Below are 17,925 nucleotides of genomic sequence, written 5' to 3'. Positions count from 1 at the left end.
CCTGTCAAGGTACCCATCCCCAGTTGATGCAGGCACCTCAGATACACGTAAATATGTGTACTCTTATGTACACATGTGCATACCAGTGCATGTGCAACACACATCATGTGTGCATAACACACATGTGGTTTTGGGTGCAACTGGGCACCTTCTCCAACTTGCTATAGACACAGAGAAAAGATCAGACAAGAAAGTGCCCCAGTTCTCCTGTGGCAGACTTGGGCTTCTCTCCGGTCTGTTCTACTTGTTGTATGTGGGGACAGGCCTGCGAGATCTTACTTCTGCTGAGTCCCAGCCATGTCCTCAGGGAACACAAAAAAAATGTACTCTTTCATCAACTTTCTGCCTGCTGCTCTGTGGCTGCCTGCTTCATAAGGGAGAAGATGGGGTGGTCCCGGCCCCTGCACCCTCTTCTAATTCCCTCCAAGGGCATCCTTCAACCTCCCAAAATACCTCAGGGACACCTGTCGATGGCATAGATCTGCACCAGAACCTCAGGCCAAGCGTTGCACAGATGTGTTTTGCATGCTGTGAGGTAGTGTGCGCCGGGTGTAGCTTGTCCTAACATCCTCCTCACCTGGTACACTAACGCCTTCCCTCAGGAAAGAGCAGAGGAAGCGCAGATGTCTGGGATGGGCTGGGCCTGGGCGCCAAGCACGGCCGTGGAAGCTGGGGTGGGCGCTCTAGGAGTAGGGGTCTCAGGGCTGGATGCCTCCTGAGCACACAGTTTAGCATTCGTTTTCATATGGGACGTACCACATGTGTGATCAGAAAGAAAGCACGTGCATTTACACAAAGCGAGGTTGAGGCTGTTTCCCTTGTGGCCGGCAGATGTGGACGAGTGTGCGGAGGGGCGCTGTGAGCAGGCCTGCGTCAACGCCCCAGGAACCTACACTTGCCACTGCAATGGACGCGGTGGCCTCAAGCTGTCCCAGGACATGAACACCTGTGAGGTAGCACCCCGCCCGCAGCCAGGATGCTGCAGCCCTGCCCCTGGATTGGACTGGGCTGCCCAAGTGGGCTCTGTTTATGGTCCTTCAGCAGCTGGCGGGGAGGTTTGATGGGAGAAATGCTTTTGCTGAAAGGCCTGGTATCCCTGGGTGACGTGAGGAAATGTGGTATAAGAGACGGGCTTGTCCCATTCCAGGTGTTTGGTTGTATTTATGAAACCGCTACAGCAATTCCCTACTCCGCAGGTGACCAGGCGGTGCGAACCCACAGTGTGACTGACTCATTCACACATGAATGAATATTTCCTCACTCCATCACACTTGCCCAGGTTCTGAGGCAGGTGTGTCGGTCAGTGCCTCCTTACCAGGGGTGGGAGCAGTAGGCCCACTCTGGCCGGCCCCTGACCACCCCTCTGGGGCTCACACCGCTGTAATCCCTCTGGGCAGTGGAGAAGCTTCATCGTAGAGTAGGGAACTTTCTAGAAAAAGCAACCTCCAAGGCCTCCATATTTTATTTATAGTACAATATTTTGTAGTTGGTTTTTTATTATTCTCTATACTTTTCTGTATGTTTGAAATATTTCATAATTAAAAAATAAAAGTAAGAAGGAAATTATCAGAAGGACAGGGCAGTGGCATACCAGAGTGTTGTGGGATATTAACTGTGAGCACAGGAGCCCGAGGCTTCTGGAGAGATCTGAGACCAGATGCATCTGGAAGGCCCCACACAGCGGGTCAAGTTGTCACAGACGCTCTGGGGGTTTCAGCAAGAGCCCAGCCCTGACATCCACGCACCGCCTGTGTGTGAGCCGGAGCCCAGCTGGGTGGGGGCTGTGGGAGGACACAGGGCACGTCCGGAGTCCTGACAGGCCCTGTGTGACTGGGAGAGGGGCTGAGCCAGGTTGCACCCCTGCCTGATGCTCCTCGCTCCCATTCTGACAGGACATTTTGCCCTGTGTGCCTTTCAATGTGGCTAAAAGCATGAAGTCCTTGTACCTGGGTCGCATGTTCAGAGGGACACCGGTGATCAGACTGCGCTTCAAAAGGCTGCAGCCCACGAGGTGAGAAGGTGGCTTACACAAAGCAGAACCTACTTGGGAGGGACCCAGGTAAACGGGCTGTCTGACAGCTCCGCGTCCCCGTGTCCCAGGCCAGCACCCAGAACAGTCATGGCCATCCTGGCCATCAGCTCGGTTTTGACACAGACGCAGCCACAATGTACTTTCAGTGCTGGGCTCCGAGTCAGTGCCAATGGGATGCCTCCCATAGGAACTCTGATTCTGGGTCCCTGTGGGGGGCTTCGCCTATGTTCGCCACGTGACCCTGGCCTGCTTACCTGCTGCTCTTTCTAAGGCCAGTTTGGGCTCTCACAGTGAAGGAGGCTGTGAGTTGCCAACTTTTCATAACTAATTTGTTTCTTGGTGCTGGCGCTCAGACTGGTGGCGGAGTTTGACTTCAGGACCTTTGACCCCGAAGGCATTCTCTTCTTTGCTGGAGGCCATCAAGACAGCACCTGGATTGTCCTGGGCCTGCGGGCCGGCCGACTGGAGCTGCAGCTCCGTTACCATGGTGTCGGCCGTGTCACCAGCAGTGGGCCTGTCATCAACCACGGCATGTGGCAGACGGTGAGAGTGGTCACCATTGCCTCTCTTGGGCCAGCCTGGAGTGTTTTGGGCTGAGGGCCATGGCAGTTACTCGTGCACTCACACACTCAACGTTAGTGGGTACTGCACATGGCAGAACAGGTCTCCCCAGGAAGCTTACCCTTTGATAGAGCATTATCTCATCGTGCAATCAGAGCCATGATTCTCAGCAGGAGTGATCCTACCAAGGGACACCTAGCTGAGTCTAGAGACAGTTTGGGTTATGGGGGCACCTGGCACTGGGTCAAGGCCAGGGGCTGCTAGATACTCTAGCTCACAGGATGTCCTACTACAAAAACCCTCGGATTCAGGCTGTCCACAGTGCTGCAGCTGAGAATCCTGGATTGAGGTCCGGGCTCCTCCTCTTATCTCCATGTGACCTGACCAAGCTCCAGGAGCCTGCCTGTCAGCATAGGGCAGGGGCAGGTGTGACAATTGACATTGCCCCAGGCTCTGGCTTCTGGGATCCGCTTCTTCCTGCTGAAATCCTAGCGCACTCACACTCGGTGCCTCTTTACAGAGTCCTGCACCTGGGGGCAGCTGGCCTGCTGTTGGATTTGGCACACACAGCCCTGTCCTGCATCTCAATGCCTGGAACAAAGCAGCCTGTGATACAACAGGCTTCCTCCAACAATTCAGAGACTCCATATATGGAAGTGAGCTTTTAGAAGTAAACACTTGAAAGAGAAATGGGAAAAGCATTCTCTTTTCCTTTAGAAGTGAAGATAAAATGGAAAATGTCACCCCAGCTTCTGTAAATAAAAACACTGTAGACATTTGCTAATATTTCTATCCCGTCAAGTAATGTTTAGTTCCTTCTTTCCTAACCTCTTAGAGCACAAATATCTCCAAAGCAGTGAGAAGGGTGCCATCAGCAAAACTACAGATAAAACAATAAATCTGGAAGGAAGCAGCCTCGGTGATTGAGGAAGCAGGTGTTCTACACGAGGGAGCTCAGTGTCCTGCTGTTGTGGGGCATGAGGGGTCCTGGATGGGGCTGGGGACGGTGCCTTGAGATGAGGAAGCTGGAGGAAGCAGGACTACCTGATCTACAGAGCTGCCACCCAACCCTGAGACAGGAACTGGTCATTGAGGAGCAGGGTTGGCTCAGAAGTAGTTTCTCTTCATTCTGCAGTTTCTAACCAGTCCCCTACCCCCAGTGGCACCCCACACACAGACATCATGTTCTTTTGACCAGATTCAGACCCAAGTACCTAAATGTTTCTCCACGTTAGCCAAAAAGGAAATTTATAGACTTCTGGAGGATTAGGAAGATACACAGTATATAGAATGATAGATTTTAAAATTTTTCTCCATAAAAAGTAGGAGAGAATGGAAAGTGTTAGAATGGACTTCATTCAACATTCAGTGTATGCCAAGCACTGAATTAACTGTTGGAAATTTGGAAATAAAATGTGTTTTCCTGCCTTCAGTGGTGTACAGCTGAGGATAGAAAGTGCCAAAATAGGGGAGCAACAGAGCCAAGGCTGACCTTAGTAGGGTGGCAGTGACGTCGGGGCTGACCCAGTGGGGCGGTGACGTCGGGGCTGACCCAGTGGGGCGGTGACGTCAGGGCTGACCCAGTGGGGCGGTGATGTCGGGGCTGATCCAGTGGGGCGATGATGTCAGGCACGATTCCCACTCCCTGGCTGAAGCTTAGTGCAGGGCCCTGAGACAGGAGATGAGAAAAGTAGTTCCAAGCGAGTTTCCTTGTAGGGAGACAACTGGTGGGGGCAGTGCTGGGAGGGAAACTATCAGGGCCTAAGCCACACCACCAGCTGCATGGAGGTTTGCATGGTCCATGGAGGCAGGGAGGAGGTATAGGTGATGAACACAGACTTGAGATTGGGTGCTCTCTGTCCTAGGTGGTAATGAACGTGTTCCCCCTGTGATTGGGTTGTCTCTTGGCTCTCAGTGGTGATAGGAACATGGTCTCCCTGAGTTTTGGTGTCTGTCGGTCCTGGGTGGTGATGAAGGTGGTCCCCCCTAGGTTGGGTGCCCCCCCTGAGAAGGTACACTTCCACCTCTCACAGTGCTGGTTTTCCTCAGATCGCCATTGAGGAGCTGGAGCGGAATCTGGTCATCAAGGTGAACAAGGATGCTGTTATGAAGATTGCGGTGGCAGGGGATCTGTTTCAGCTGGACAGAGGACTGTACCATCTGAACCTCACCGTGGGAGGCATTCCCTTCAAGGAGAAAGAACTTGTTCAGCCTGTAAGTGCTGTCATTCGTCCCTGGGGTCAGAGCCTGGGATCAGTCTGAGGACAAGTTTTAACCACGAGCTGCCATGTGTTTAGCACTAACCAGGTTTGGCGAGGGACCCAGAGAAAGGTAAAGTTTTCTTTAAAGTTAACAAGCAGCAGGGAGCAGCTATATCATTAATCTCACCATCTCTTTCAATGAGACTCATTTGAGTTTTCATCTGAATTGATAATAAAAATGTCTATTTTGCAGTGGAGATAAAACAAAATGAAATTATTCTTTAAGCAATCAACTTTTTTTGGACAATTCCCAAGAACATTTGGGTTGTTAACCCTGCCAGGATTTCCATAGGGGAAAAGACCTAATGGGGAGGTCAGTACTGGTCCTTTTTCACAGTCCTGCCCTTTCTCGCCCTTCCCTATGCCACGTGCCTTTGCGCCCCCATTTGTGTTTCTCCGTCTCCCAGCATGCTGATGTTAGTGGCCAGAACCCTTGGCATTGTGATTACGATTTCCACACCCAACATGAGAAACGAGTCATGAGCATGTCGATGTCCGAAGGGTGGGTGGGATTAGTATCGTCTTTTCTCCAGGGGGTGGAGGAGGGGCACCCTACACACAACCTCTGGTATCAGACCTCCATTCTAGGTCTTCGGTCTCGCAGTTACCGTTTATACCCCTTACACCTCATTTTACAGATGAAAGCTGAGGTGCCCCGATTTGCTCAAAACCATGTAGCAAATGGATAGAACTGGAATTAATGGGCTGGAATTAATATTCCCAGCCCCTGCACTTACATTTCCATAGGTGCTTTTTGGGTGCCAGGTAAAGATACCAGGCACAACTGCTGTATAAATGTCACCTCATGCCACATTCTTTCAGTAGGTGGATGGTCGGTGCTCCTCACTCTGTTTTATGAGCCGGGACACACGATGTAGACAGAGCAGGTGGGGTTCACTACACAACATGTGTTCTTCTTACCCTGCATGGGAAGAGGAGAGACTGCATTTGCTACATGCAAAAGTAGCCCGCAGTGAATCATTTGTCAAGTGCAGAGCCGTTTTGTGAAAGAAATAACCTCCACGAGTAGGATTTGTCCACTTTGCAGTAGATTTTCACATGCCTGTGCCAAGAGGGTGCCCCATTCATTTGACAAGGATAGCATCAGCCACACGCCCTCTTGTCATGGTATCTGGGAGCCTATGTGGCTCCTAGGAAGCCACTGGAATTTCTGTCTTTCCAGATAAACCCCCGTCTGGATGGCTGTATGAGGAGCTGGAACTGGTTGAACGGTGAAAACACCGCCATCCAAGAAACAGTGAAAGTGAACACGAAAATGCAGTGCTTCTCTGTGACAGAGAAAGGGTCCTTCTACCCCGGGAATGGGTTTGCTTTCTACAGCCTCGACTATGGTAAGTCTTGGCTCCTGTGTTGGAATGGCTGTGGCTATACTCTAAGCCAATACACACCAAAAAATAGGAAAAACAAAAGCAGTTTTTTACCTAGGACGACTGTGTCAGGGATAAACTGGTGCCCACCACGGGCCCTGGGGCAGGATGCAGTGGGGTCAGGGCACATGCCCCACCTCTCGGGGGGTGGAGAGGATGTTCCTGGTCTGTTTCCAGTTAGCCAGTGAGGAAGAGATGACAGATGGAGAGACTATGGCCGCCCTGCTGGTGCTGTGGAGGCTTAGATGGGGAGGCTGGGTAGGATGTGAAGGATCTAAGAGAATGCTCTGCAGAAGATTCTGAGACAAGAAAACTTAGGTTTGTCCAAGTGGATGGAGAAGCTCTCAAAAATGTACTCGACATTGCCATCACCAGTGGCTCATGAGGAGAAAAAGAAAGCAGTATTTCAAAATCGCAGTGTGACTGCCTCGAGCACTCCGGTGAACTCAGGTTTTAAAAGAAAGAGAAGAACCAGAGAAGGAGAAAGGGCCATCTTGGATTAATAGAAACAGGCAGCCCAGCCCAGCAACACTGCCAGGAAGGCCGATATTCTCCAAAGAATCGAGGCTCATCGGGCCGGTGTTGATAGCAACAAGGGAGCTTTTCCTTTATACCTGGAGAAAGAAAATAAATGCAAAAGGGACATGAAGCTGGTATGTGATATGTACACATAGCAGAAAGAGGGCAGGAGATGGGGCAGACTAGACAGGAGGCAGGTGTGGGCGGGCCAGGGGCCCTGAACACTGTTTGCACACCTGAGTTTGTGTGTGGGGATGTTGAGGGCTTGGACCTGAGGTTAGTTGGGAATCCTCATCCATCCATGACAATCATCTAGGGAGTGAGTGGAGCTGCAGGAGGCAGAGGGTCAGCCCAGAGGCTCTCTCCACTTAATATAACTTCTTGAAACAAAATACAATATGTCTATCTTTTTTTTCATTATCGAATTAGTGACAATTTAGAGTAAAAACAAATAATCCTAACATACTGATAAATGAGCATTCACTTAAACATAAATTTTACATGAAATGCATTACCATTCCAAATCGTGTATGTTATCAATGGCCCAAGGATAGAAACGCTGTTTCAAGGACGTCGGCATGAACAGTTTGGATTGGTGGATGGCTAAGCAATTCTGTTGTTTGACTCTGGACTCATGAGATTTTCTCTAATCTTTTCCTTAGATAGGTTTTTAATTAACCTTTGCTTCTTGAGCACACATCAGCTGGAACCCTTATTGTCGTCACTATGCTTGAGTTCCTAGACCTTAATGGCTTCTGAGTTTGAGAACGTTAGGAGATCCATGTATCCTGGCCCATGAAAATGTACATGGACGGAATTGTGCGAGCTCTCTAGACAGGTTCAAAAGCCCCTGGAGCCCACGTCCAGAACCGTGTCATTCTGATAGCTTTTACAGGTGCTTCCTCTCTAGCTCCTGGCCAACACCCAGATCCAGGTAGGCTCTGTGGGAACGTCTCATGCTCCCTTTTCTGTAGCCTGCTGCTGCCCAAGCTCCCGGTGTTGCTGCAATGGCCATTTCTCCTGGAGCCATTTCTGGCTCTGCCCTTCCTCTCCTCATTCTCACACTGCGAGAGTCCCACTAGGGCGCCCCCAGCCCCTCTCTGTTCCTAAAATTCTGAGCCGTTTATGGTTAAATGCCCACATTCAGTTTTCCCCTGCTCGTCAGCCCAGGAAGGCAGGCAGCACACTCCCTCCTTCAGACCTCACCTCCACTTGTCCCCTCCAGCACCCAGTGGAACCTCTACATTCAAAGAGGGTCCATCCAGCTCGGAGTTGATGAGAACTGCTCCTGCCTCCTTAGCAAGACAGGCCATCCTCTCAGGACCTGTATCACCATCCTCCTTCGTATCTTTGCTTTAATTGTCTGAAGCATTACCATGCCATTAAAGGTATTTTTGAGAAAAGAACCATTCACTCCTAATTGTACCTCCTAATACAATACGCACATTATTCATTTAGTCTGCATCTTTGTACATACTGGAACACCATTATAATGCGTAATATAAAATTATATGCTATAAAACATTTAATGCATTTTTCACTTAATATTATAAAAACATTTTTCATGGTATAGAAAGCCATCACAGGTATAATCTCCAATGACTGCAAATGCTCCCATTACTGTACATATCACAGTCAGCTTACCATTTTTTGTTATAGTTTTGATCTGTAAGTTCTATGACAGCAAAGTCCAAATGGTATTTAGAACTATGCATTTTTTAATAAGTCTTGAACTATACCATTAATGTCTACTTTATAATATAGAAAAAGACTCACTGTGAAATTACAGGTTCTGTACTCTTTTACTCTGCCACAATTCAAAATTGGTTTGGACTCACTAGGTCTCCAGGTCTGAGAAGCCCTGGGTGGGAACAGGTGCGTAGTAAATCCCATCCTGTGCCTGAGAAAACTTCCCAAGGAGAGCTGAGGTGCTGGTGCCTTCACATAGGCTCTGACAACCAGCCATGTGCCAATCCCACTGGAGGGAAACTTACCAGAGAACCCTCTTTTCTCTTCCTTCACAAAGAAATGGAAAACAGTAACAGGTGAAAATGCTGTATATATATTTTGGGGTTTCTTTTTTCCAATTCTATGTACATTCAATTCAATGAACAGTTATTGAGAACGGACCATAATAGACCCCACTTAAAGATGGAGACCCACAGATAACTCGAGAAGCTCACAGTCCAGTGGGGAAGAGGCAGCACCTTTGATGCTAAGCCCGGCCCAAGCTCGAGTGTGTGCAGACGTTGTTTCAGTGTTACTCCGCCTAAACACAGCTCCTTCCTCGGGACTTGAAGTTCTTGTGAGATAGAAACACTTAAAAAACCAAGAGGACGGAGGCTTTCTTCCGGTTTCTTCAGCAGCAGATGATTCAAACATAGGAAGGAAACATGGAGTGGTATTTGCCCTCAGAGAACAAGAATCCAACCCTTTCTGCCAAAATGTGTTCGTTGGAACTGTTTGTGTAGGATATATATAGATATTATATACATATTTCATTTAGGTGCACTATATATGATGTGGCATATCAAATGCATCTAAATAAAAAGTCACTCCACTAAGGCACTAGAATAGTAAAAAAATTACAACTCAATATAAAATTGGGCATGGTCTTTTGGAATGACGCTTGTGGCAGCTTCTCTTTATATTGCATTTTAAACGCTCCAAAAAGTATTTCCAACCTTGTAGAACTGCCTTGAAAGCCGCAAGTGTAATACAGTGAGACAGGGCTGTGACACTCCAACACATCCTGCAGGAAGAGCCAAGTCCTGCAAGAAAGGAAGTGAGGGGCAGGTGGACACCCTCAGCCTACACGGCACACCTGCACCTGCAGTCCCAACAGGTCTGAATGGCTGGTCTGGTGGTCACTCGACGAGGCGTTCAGATCAGGGTGCTGGCATGGCCAGGAAGGAAGCAGCCACCCTTGGGTGGCCCTAGCACCTTTTGACTGTGGGCAGAGCCTGAATCACGTGCCCGAGTTGTTCTGTCACTTCCCAGCTATGGGCTCAGACAGTGTTGCCTTCTTAAAAGGCCAGCCTTGGGTTGCCGTGCAGCTTCCTACCTGCTCCTGCAGCTGGGCCGCATCTCCGCCACGCAGGGCGGGGCTGGGAACTGTTGCGAGCGCGCTCCGCTCAGTCCCACCCTTCTCTCGCTTGCATCGCCTCCTGATGCGCCGCCTTCATTGCAGCACGAACATCTCCAGACATCGGGACTGAAACAACCTGGGAAATAGAGGTCGTAGCTCAGATACGCCCTGCCACCGACACAGGAGTGTTGTTCGCACTGGTGGGTAACAACCACACCGTCGCCCTCTCCGTGGCCCTGGTTGACTATCACTCCACCAAGAAGCTCAAAAAGCAGGTACTACTTGCTATCCTGCCGCAAGGGTGGAGGGACTGCTCCGGCATTCAGCAACACCTGGGGCCGTGTACCCTCAGGGCCCCAACCACTCTTCTGGGGTCACCCATTCCCAACCTCTGGAAGTTCTTTCCCACCTTCTCACACTTGGCTTGGGGACATTGTCGACCTGAGAGTCACTTGACACAATTATACATCAAAGTTGTCATGGGCTGGGGAGGCCAGGGATATGTGAGCCAATTATGTGATGGGGTGACTTTCTCACCTGTACTCTTGGCCAGCTAAACGGTTTAGAACAATTTGAATCAGTTGCTCATATTTAAGTCATATGATTTCACTAACGAATTCAGATTTCCGTTTTCTCTTGAAAAGTCATGTGCAAACACAGCCTGGACCCTCTGATAGCATGATTCCCTGGGTAACAGAGGCAGAGCTCTGAGTACAACTGCCCCCTAGACAACCGTCACTTTAACACAGTCTCCACCACACCCTACTGTTTGCTGACACTCAGTCAGCTATCTCTGGTCTTGGGCTTACTGTTTTCTCAGAGAACAGCTAAGAGGCCCTGGAAATAGGTTTTATTCTCTCTCCTCTGTCCAAAGTGGGAAAACATGGCTGACCCAGAGGGGTACACACTCACCAGGTAAGCCTGCCCTCAAAAGCGATCAAGCTCTTTTGCCAACCAAGACTAGGCAATAACAGATTTTGTTTCCACTCAGAGTCACTCACTGCCACCAAGGCACGGGTCCACACACTGTCTAAGACTGCTTTTACACAAGTCCCCAGCTTTTGCTATAAAAAAGCTATGGTGACCACCCAGGCAGGAAGGAGAGGGCAAGGCTGCCTGTGCTTTAAAGTTTTTCTGTTCTGGCATCAGAGTGTGTTTCTGGCTTGTGTTGTCAGAGGCGTGTTCTGCCCAGTGAGAGCACCCCAGGCTGCAAGGCCCGCGACCTGCTGGGATGTTTGTGTTTGCTGCCCGTCCTTGCTGTTCTGTGTCAGTGGCTTCATGTGGCAGTTTCACATGGGAGAAGTGGAACATGTCCTTTGTTCCTGGTCACAGACACACTAATGGCTTCTAGTCAATTTCTGCTTAAGTCAGTGCACATTTGTCTGGATTACTGGAATGTGTGGTTTCCCCTCCTGGCTCCTGGCCTGGGATGGTGTTGTTGCTTTATCTGTTCATCCTCTGTCACGTTGCAAGGGGCCCCAGAGGCCTCTTGATAGCGCCTTCGATTTGCACATGTAGAAACTGAGTCTCACATTAGCAAGCTGAGGAACACAGAACCCAGGCCTCCTGAGCCCCATGACACCTCCCAACCTACAGGACACCCTCACCCCCAAGGAGGTCTCGGGGCCTGGGGAGACTGGCAGCTCCCTAGCCCACCCAGGACAGGACACGCAAAGGTCTAAGTTTCGGGGCTGCGCCACCCCCACCCCTGCATGCTTAGGTGTGCTTTTCTCCTGCAGCTGGTCATCTTGGCCATGGAGAACACCGCCCTGGCCCTGATGGAGATCAAGGTCTGTGACGGCCAGGAGCACGTGGTGACCATCTCCGTGAAGAAGAGTGGAGCCACCCTGGCAGTCGACGGCACCAAGGGCCAGAGCGAAGTGAGCTTTGCGGAGCTGCAGGAGAGGCTGGCTGCGCTCGGGAGACACCTGCAGGGCTCTGTGCTCACTTTCGTCGGGGGGCTGCCAGGTAGGGTTCCCTGTGGGCTGCACGCTCGAGGGTGGGGGCACCGGCAGTTCTGACCATCCCCAACTTGCTTAATTCAAACTGAACCTGGGTGTTTCTGTATTGAGATGGACTCTTTATTTTAAAGGAAGAGAAAATACAGGTAGGTTTATTGTCTGGCATTGTGATGCCTTCACGTTCATCAACACCAGCTTAGTGACTTATCTGTTGAGGCTGAGAGCACGATTACTGGGGACAAGCATTGGCCTGAACCTGCCCCACCTCCACTGCGTCCTCCAGGAGCACCTACCTGAGCACGCATCAGACAGTGGCTCCGGCCAAGGCCTGTGGGGACCGCCCAGCCAACCAAGAGCTATGCTGGAGCCAGGTGCCCCAGTGCCCCAGGCCTACCTTCCCCGAGTCTGGATGGCCAGCTGCTATGGCAGCAGACAGAGTAATCACCAGCCTCTCCTGTGTCCAGGAAGGACCAGCATACGCTGCCTCCTACACACTGTAGGGGGGACTCTTGTCTGATCAGTGGGGAAGTACGCTTGCCATGTTGCCTGTGGCCATGAGCCGAGTGATCAGGGCAATGTGGTAAAAAGGCAGACAAGAGCCAGGTGCTTATGTAAGCCAGTCCCCATTTGCTCCCATTGCTCAGTGCAGGTTTTCACTTGCTGCAGATAGCAGGATTTCTGTCTTGGCTACCAGACACAAACTCCATTTTGTTTTAATAAATAAAGCTTTGAAGAGGGTAAGAGAGGACTGGCAAAGCCCTGCAGCATGAATGATTCATTTAGGCCAAGAAGAAGACAATCTTTATTTAACTGATTCGACTATCTGTATGTACTTCCTGGGGGAGTAGAGGGGGGAGTGTCTTGCCAAAGCCTGACTGGCAGATGTTCTGTGCCTGCCTGCGGGCATGTAGTCGAGCCAGGATGGCGATGTTCTGGAAGGAAAGGAAATGGTGCCCCTGAGAAGAAAGTCCAGGGATGGAGAAGGCCCCACGGTGCCAGTGAGTGCTGAGGCGGGAGACGCAGAGTGTGGGGAGTCAAGCCTCCTGAGACGGTGTTTGTTCTTTCTCCACATCTCCCAGATGTGCCGGTGACCTCAGCACCAGTCACGGCCTTCTACCGTGGCTGCATGACGCTTGAGGTCAACCAGAAGGCCTTGGACCTGGACGAAGCCTCCTACAAGCACAGTGATATCACATCGCACTCCTGTCCTCCGGTCGAGCAGGCTAGCCCCTAGACTGACCACTGCTGCCGGACGAGAAGCCACAAAGCACTCCTCACGCTTTCTTTTCAAAACAAGGAAAGGAAGGCGTCAGTCACCCCAGCCTGCCCTGCGTGAGCAGTTCCCCAAAACACTGAATCCTCGTGAGCTGAGTTTCCTTTGAGACCTTTCTTTGCCTTGTAATATATGTGTAAATAGTTGAGAGGACTAATGTTAATGACCCGGAAGCACACCCCCGACCCCGCAAAGCGTGAAGCTGGGCTCCAAGGAGTTGACCTGAGGGTGGAGGTGGGAGGCCGGCATATGCCAGAGCAGACCCAGGAAAATAATTCTCTGTTATTTTTATTACCAAATGCTTCTTTCTGACCTAAAAATATGGAAAAATAAAATATTTACAGAAAACTTTTTAACTCTGTGTTGGCGGTTTCTGTTCCTTGCACCTTTAGTGCTCAGCAGCTCGGGGTAAAAGGATAGAAAAAAGAACTGATGCTGTGGGTCTGAGGCCGAGGGAGACTCTAATGCCGACCCTGGGCAGAGCTGGCCACCCTCGGAGAGAGACGAGCCCACTTCGCTGAGGAAGAGACAGGCCGGCCCCTGGGCGCCCGCCTGAGCAGGACAGCGGAGGGTAAATGAAACAGCACAAGGTCAGCACCTGCTCGTTCCTCTCTGAACAAGGCCCTTCACCTCTCAGCCTCATGCTTCCTCTGAGAAGCCGTGAACAGCGCTGAAATGGCACTTGGTCTGGTGTCAAGTGTGCTGGAATCAGGAATCCTGGTTCCACTTACACCTCCCACTGGGCCTCAGCTCCTGGTCTATAAGTGGGAGGTGGAGTAGACACTCATCACATGCTGACCGCAGGAGGGTGAGGGTCAGTGACAACACCAGCTGTATGAAAATGCATGTGGAATGCCAGGAGCTACTGACACAGCGGAGGTCACAGAGGCCTGTGGTTGGAAGCTACGGTGGGGCACGTTCATTCTGTGCCTGACGTGACCGCCGTGGAGGGGGCGCGTGTCCCACAGCCAGTGGTGTCATCATGGCAGGCATTCAAGCAGAGGGTCCCAGAGAAGTTTCCAGCATCTGGTGAGAATTGTACTCATGACTGAATTTTTTAAATTTTTAAATACAAAACCCCAGTGTATGTTCTGAAGCAGTCAGGCAAGTTTGGGTTGTGTTTACTTTCAGATCTTGTTCCTCAGACGGCTACAAAGTTTTCTATAACCCTGTCATTTTACCCTTATGGCGTTAATCCCTAAAAGCTGTATCAGCCAAGTACAGAAATCAGGCAGTCTGGGTTTTAGTATCTTCACGTCCTCCTGGCTGCTGAACATGAGTTTATAAGTCACAACTTGAACCAGAGATAAGCAGGGTTTGGAAAGGAGGATCAGAGCCTGAAGAATCCACCCACAGCTAAATAATGAGCACACAGAAAGCAAAGTGGGCCGTGTCACCACTGAGGAAGGAGAAACTCCCCTCTAGATCTCTGCAAAAGAGGGAATGACCCCGAGGTCTGCACCGGAGGCCCCTGCCTGGTTGCAGTGCCAAGGTGGAAGGACTCTGAATGCACCCAGGTTCAAGGAGACACTCATTCCTCTTTACCCAATGGCTGGCCCACCCTAAAGGGGTAGGGGTCCCCACAACTCTTGGAAGAGTTGGCAATCACGGACACCCATCAAGAGGGGACCCTCCCACCCCCACCTCAGGCCAACTTCACCTCAAGGAAGACCAGCCTGAGGCGTGAAGGTACAAAAGTGCCTTGGTGAGGACACAAGAAGGTGGGAGTGCTCGGGCCCCCCAGGTCCAGGCAGGGCTGGCCAGAGCGGCCGGGGTCAGTTCTACTGAGCGTCACCAGGGGTCCTTGGTGCACTTACCAGTGTTCTGGGGGCTCCCACTAAAATCCTGAACCCCCTTTTTGCTCCCCAGCCTGCCCCACACCCCCATGTGTGTCAGGGTACCCCCTCTACCCAGAACTCCATGGGGGGACACGGCGCAGCTCGATCAGGCTGTCCTGGCTGCGTCCTTTCTGCCGTTTTTCCTGAACCTTTGGCAACATCTGGATGGAAGTTCTGTTGACTCAGGACTTCAGAAAACTAGTCCAAGAGGTTCTTCAGGTAATTTTCCACATTGGTGCATGAGGAATAAGGGACGCTCAGAGGGCGCATGTCAGGCAGTCCCTGAGCCACTCCAACCAGCTGTGTCCTTGTGAAATATCCTTCTCCAGCCAAGGTCACATGTGGAAGGACGGTCCTCACCCAAACTCTTCCTACAGCTCTGTGGGTTTCCCCACTCTCGGTCCGTGACTGAGGTGGACATGTGCACTGGCTCACACTGTAAGCGGACCCCAAACCAAGGTCCCTTGTGCTGGCTCCAGGACAGGCGGGCAGCCCAGTTAGGCTGAGCTTGTCAGGCCAGGGCTGGGAGCTATAGAACATAGCTTCAGGCCATCCATCTGGGGCATGAAAGTCCAGTTCCTGGGGACGCTGGTGTTGACCAGGGGGATCCAGGCAGGGACGCCTTCTTCTCAATAAACAGGAGGTCTCACCTCAACCCCGAAGGCTCCGCAGAGCCAGCTAAGCACAGCTCTGAGAAGCGTGGGAAGCACAGTGCTGTCATGCTGTCCACCTCCCGGCCTCACACAGCTTCGGGAGCCCAAAGCCACTGTGGGGGCCTGGTCTGTTTTTCAACCCTGTCACTGCAGCATTCCCTACGGTGCTCTCTGATTTCCGTTCACTGTGGAGGAGGCTCTGGAATGTTCTTGTGGAATGCTCCCCTGGCCGTCTGAATGTCTCCTCCAGCCATCCCAAATTCTCTCAAGAAGGCCAGGACAGCCAAGAGCAGGGAGGACACACACTGAGCTCGGGGACTGGACACTCTGGAACCCTCATAGACACACAACAGAGGCCAGCATCTTAGGGGCTTTCTGACCACCTAAGGTTCATCCTCTGTTCAGAGAGAGCTCGGCACACATCTGTTTCCTGGTGTGGTTTCCTTAGACTTTCACTTGGGTGCCAGACGTTTTTCTAACTACTGCCAAGAAAAAGCTTATAGCAAGTACAGAGCCAAATGCTGCAATACATTCCCCAGCTGTGCCAGCCAGGTTGGCATCCTCACCATTATCCAGGTGGGGCTGGGCTGCAGAGGAGGCTGTGACAGATGGAGAGTTCCATATCTTCCAAGTGTGAGCGACGGAGGAGGAGTTGGGGGGGATTCCAAGTGTGAACTATGAAGATGGAGCTGGGAGTGGATTATGCTGTTGACACATGGTCTGAGTTGATTTCAGAGTTTTGTTTTGTTTTTTAATGGAAGGGGTGTAATAATTTTGTTCATTGTTCTTTGTGTTTGTTTTTAAGACTACTGATTGAGAATTCTTTTTTATATGGAGGACTATTCTGTGCATTTAGGTCATGTTGTAACCTAACATCCCTGCCATCTCACTAGATGCCAGTAGTAGCTCCCACCCTCCCAACACACACCTGCTCTTCAGACAATCAAAAATATCTCCAGACATTGTCAGATGTCCTCTGGGTGAAAAAAATCACCCCTGTTGAAAACCACTGCATTAAAAAAAGAACAGTAAAGTTGACCCCTACCTCATATAACACAGAAAGTCAACTCTGGGTAGAGTATATATTTAAGGCTCAAAGTAATTATAAATCATTTAGTAGGTAACTATAGCTTGTGGGCCCAATGTGATCTACCTTTATTTTTGTTAATAAAACTTTACTGGCACACGGTCATATCCATTAATTTACTATTGTCTGCAGCTTCTTTTTTACTAAAATGACAGAGTTGAGTAGTTGCCACATACCTACTGGCCTTCAAAATCTAAAATACTTACTATCGGCCGCATTCAGAAAATCTTTGCTGACCCCTTATAATAGAAGAATATTTTCATGACCTAGCATAGGGAAATATTTCTTAAATAAAACACAAAATGTTCTGATAATAAAGAAAAATATTTAAAAATTGGGCTACATTAAAATTAAGTACTTGAAGAAGAGCAAAGTTGGAAGACTGATGTTACCTGACTTCAAGACTTATTATAAAGGTACAGTAATAAAAAGAAAAGCCTGTTATTGCCAAAAAAATAAACAAATAAAAGAACATGATAGAAAGTCCAAAAATAGACCCGCATAAATATAGTCAACTGATAGGTGACAAAGAAGCAAAGGCAATGCAACGGAGCAAAGGCAGTCTTTTCAACAAATGATGCCGGAACGACTGGACATCTACAAGCAGAAAATGAACATAGACACAGACATGATACCTTTCACAAAAATTAATTCAAAATGGAGCACAGATTTAAATATAAAACACAAAACTATAAAACTCCTAGAAGACAGTATAAAATCTAGATGACCTTGCATGTGGTGATGACTTTTGAGATACAACATTAGAGGCACAGTCCATGAAAGAAAGAATCGATGGACTGGACTTCATTAAAGTTAAAACTTCTGTTCTGCAAAAGACACTACCATGAGAATGAAAAGACAAGCCATGGACTGGGAGAAAATATTTGCGAAAGACACGTCTGATAAAGGACTGTTATCCAAAATATACAAAAACTCAACAATAAGAAAAAAAACAAGACAATTAAAAAATGGGCCAAAGATCTTAACTGACGTTACACCAAAGAAGATATTATAGATAACAAATAAGCATATGAAAAGATGTTCCACATCATATGTCATCAGGGAAATGCAAATTAAAACACCAAAGAGATACCACTAAACACCTACTAGAACAATCAAAATCCAGAACACTGACAATACCAAATGCTGGTGACGATGCGGAGCAAAAAGGATGCTCATTCATTGTTGATGGGAATGCAAAATGGTACAGCCACTCTGGAAGACGACAGTTGGCGGTCTTTTTAAAAAACTAAAAATACTCTCA

General features: G+C 49.6%; 1 protein-coding gene across 1 annotated transcript in view; it reads left to right on the top strand.

Moving 5' to 3' along the window:
• Window positions 1-13,426, top strand: part of GAS6 (growth arrest specific 6) — a 45,213-nt gene extending 31,787 nt beyond the window's left edge. Inside the window, exons 10-17 of the mRNA XM_023522905.1 lie at window positions 772-953; window positions 1,893-2,011; window positions 2,386-2,575; window positions 4,643-4,807; window positions 6,038-6,206; window positions 9,952-10,124; window positions 11,589-11,817; window positions 12,890-13,426. Coding sequence (XP_023378673.1) covers window positions 772-953; window positions 1,893-2,011; window positions 2,386-2,575; window positions 4,643-4,807; window positions 6,038-6,206; window positions 9,952-10,124; window positions 11,589-11,817; window positions 12,890-13,044 — 1,382 coding nt within the window. The 3' untranslated portion in view covers window positions 13,045-13,426. The remainder of the gene's footprint in view (window positions 1-771; window positions 954-1,892; window positions 2,012-2,385; window positions 2,576-4,642; window positions 4,808-6,037; window positions 6,207-9,951; window positions 10,125-11,588; window positions 11,818-12,889) is intronic.
• Window positions 13,427-17,925: the final 4,499 nt, after the last annotated feature.

Source organism: Pteropus vampyrus, unplaced genomic scaffold (assembly GCF_000151845.1).
Source record: "Pteropus vampyrus isolate Shadow unplaced genomic scaffold, Pvam_2.0 Scaffold363, whole genome shotgun sequence".
NCBI classification, from domain to species: Eukaryota; Metazoa; Chordata; class Mammalia; order Chiroptera; family Pteropodidae; genus Pteropus; species Pteropus vampyrus.
This window is presented reverse-complemented; position numbering and strand designations above follow the sequence as displayed.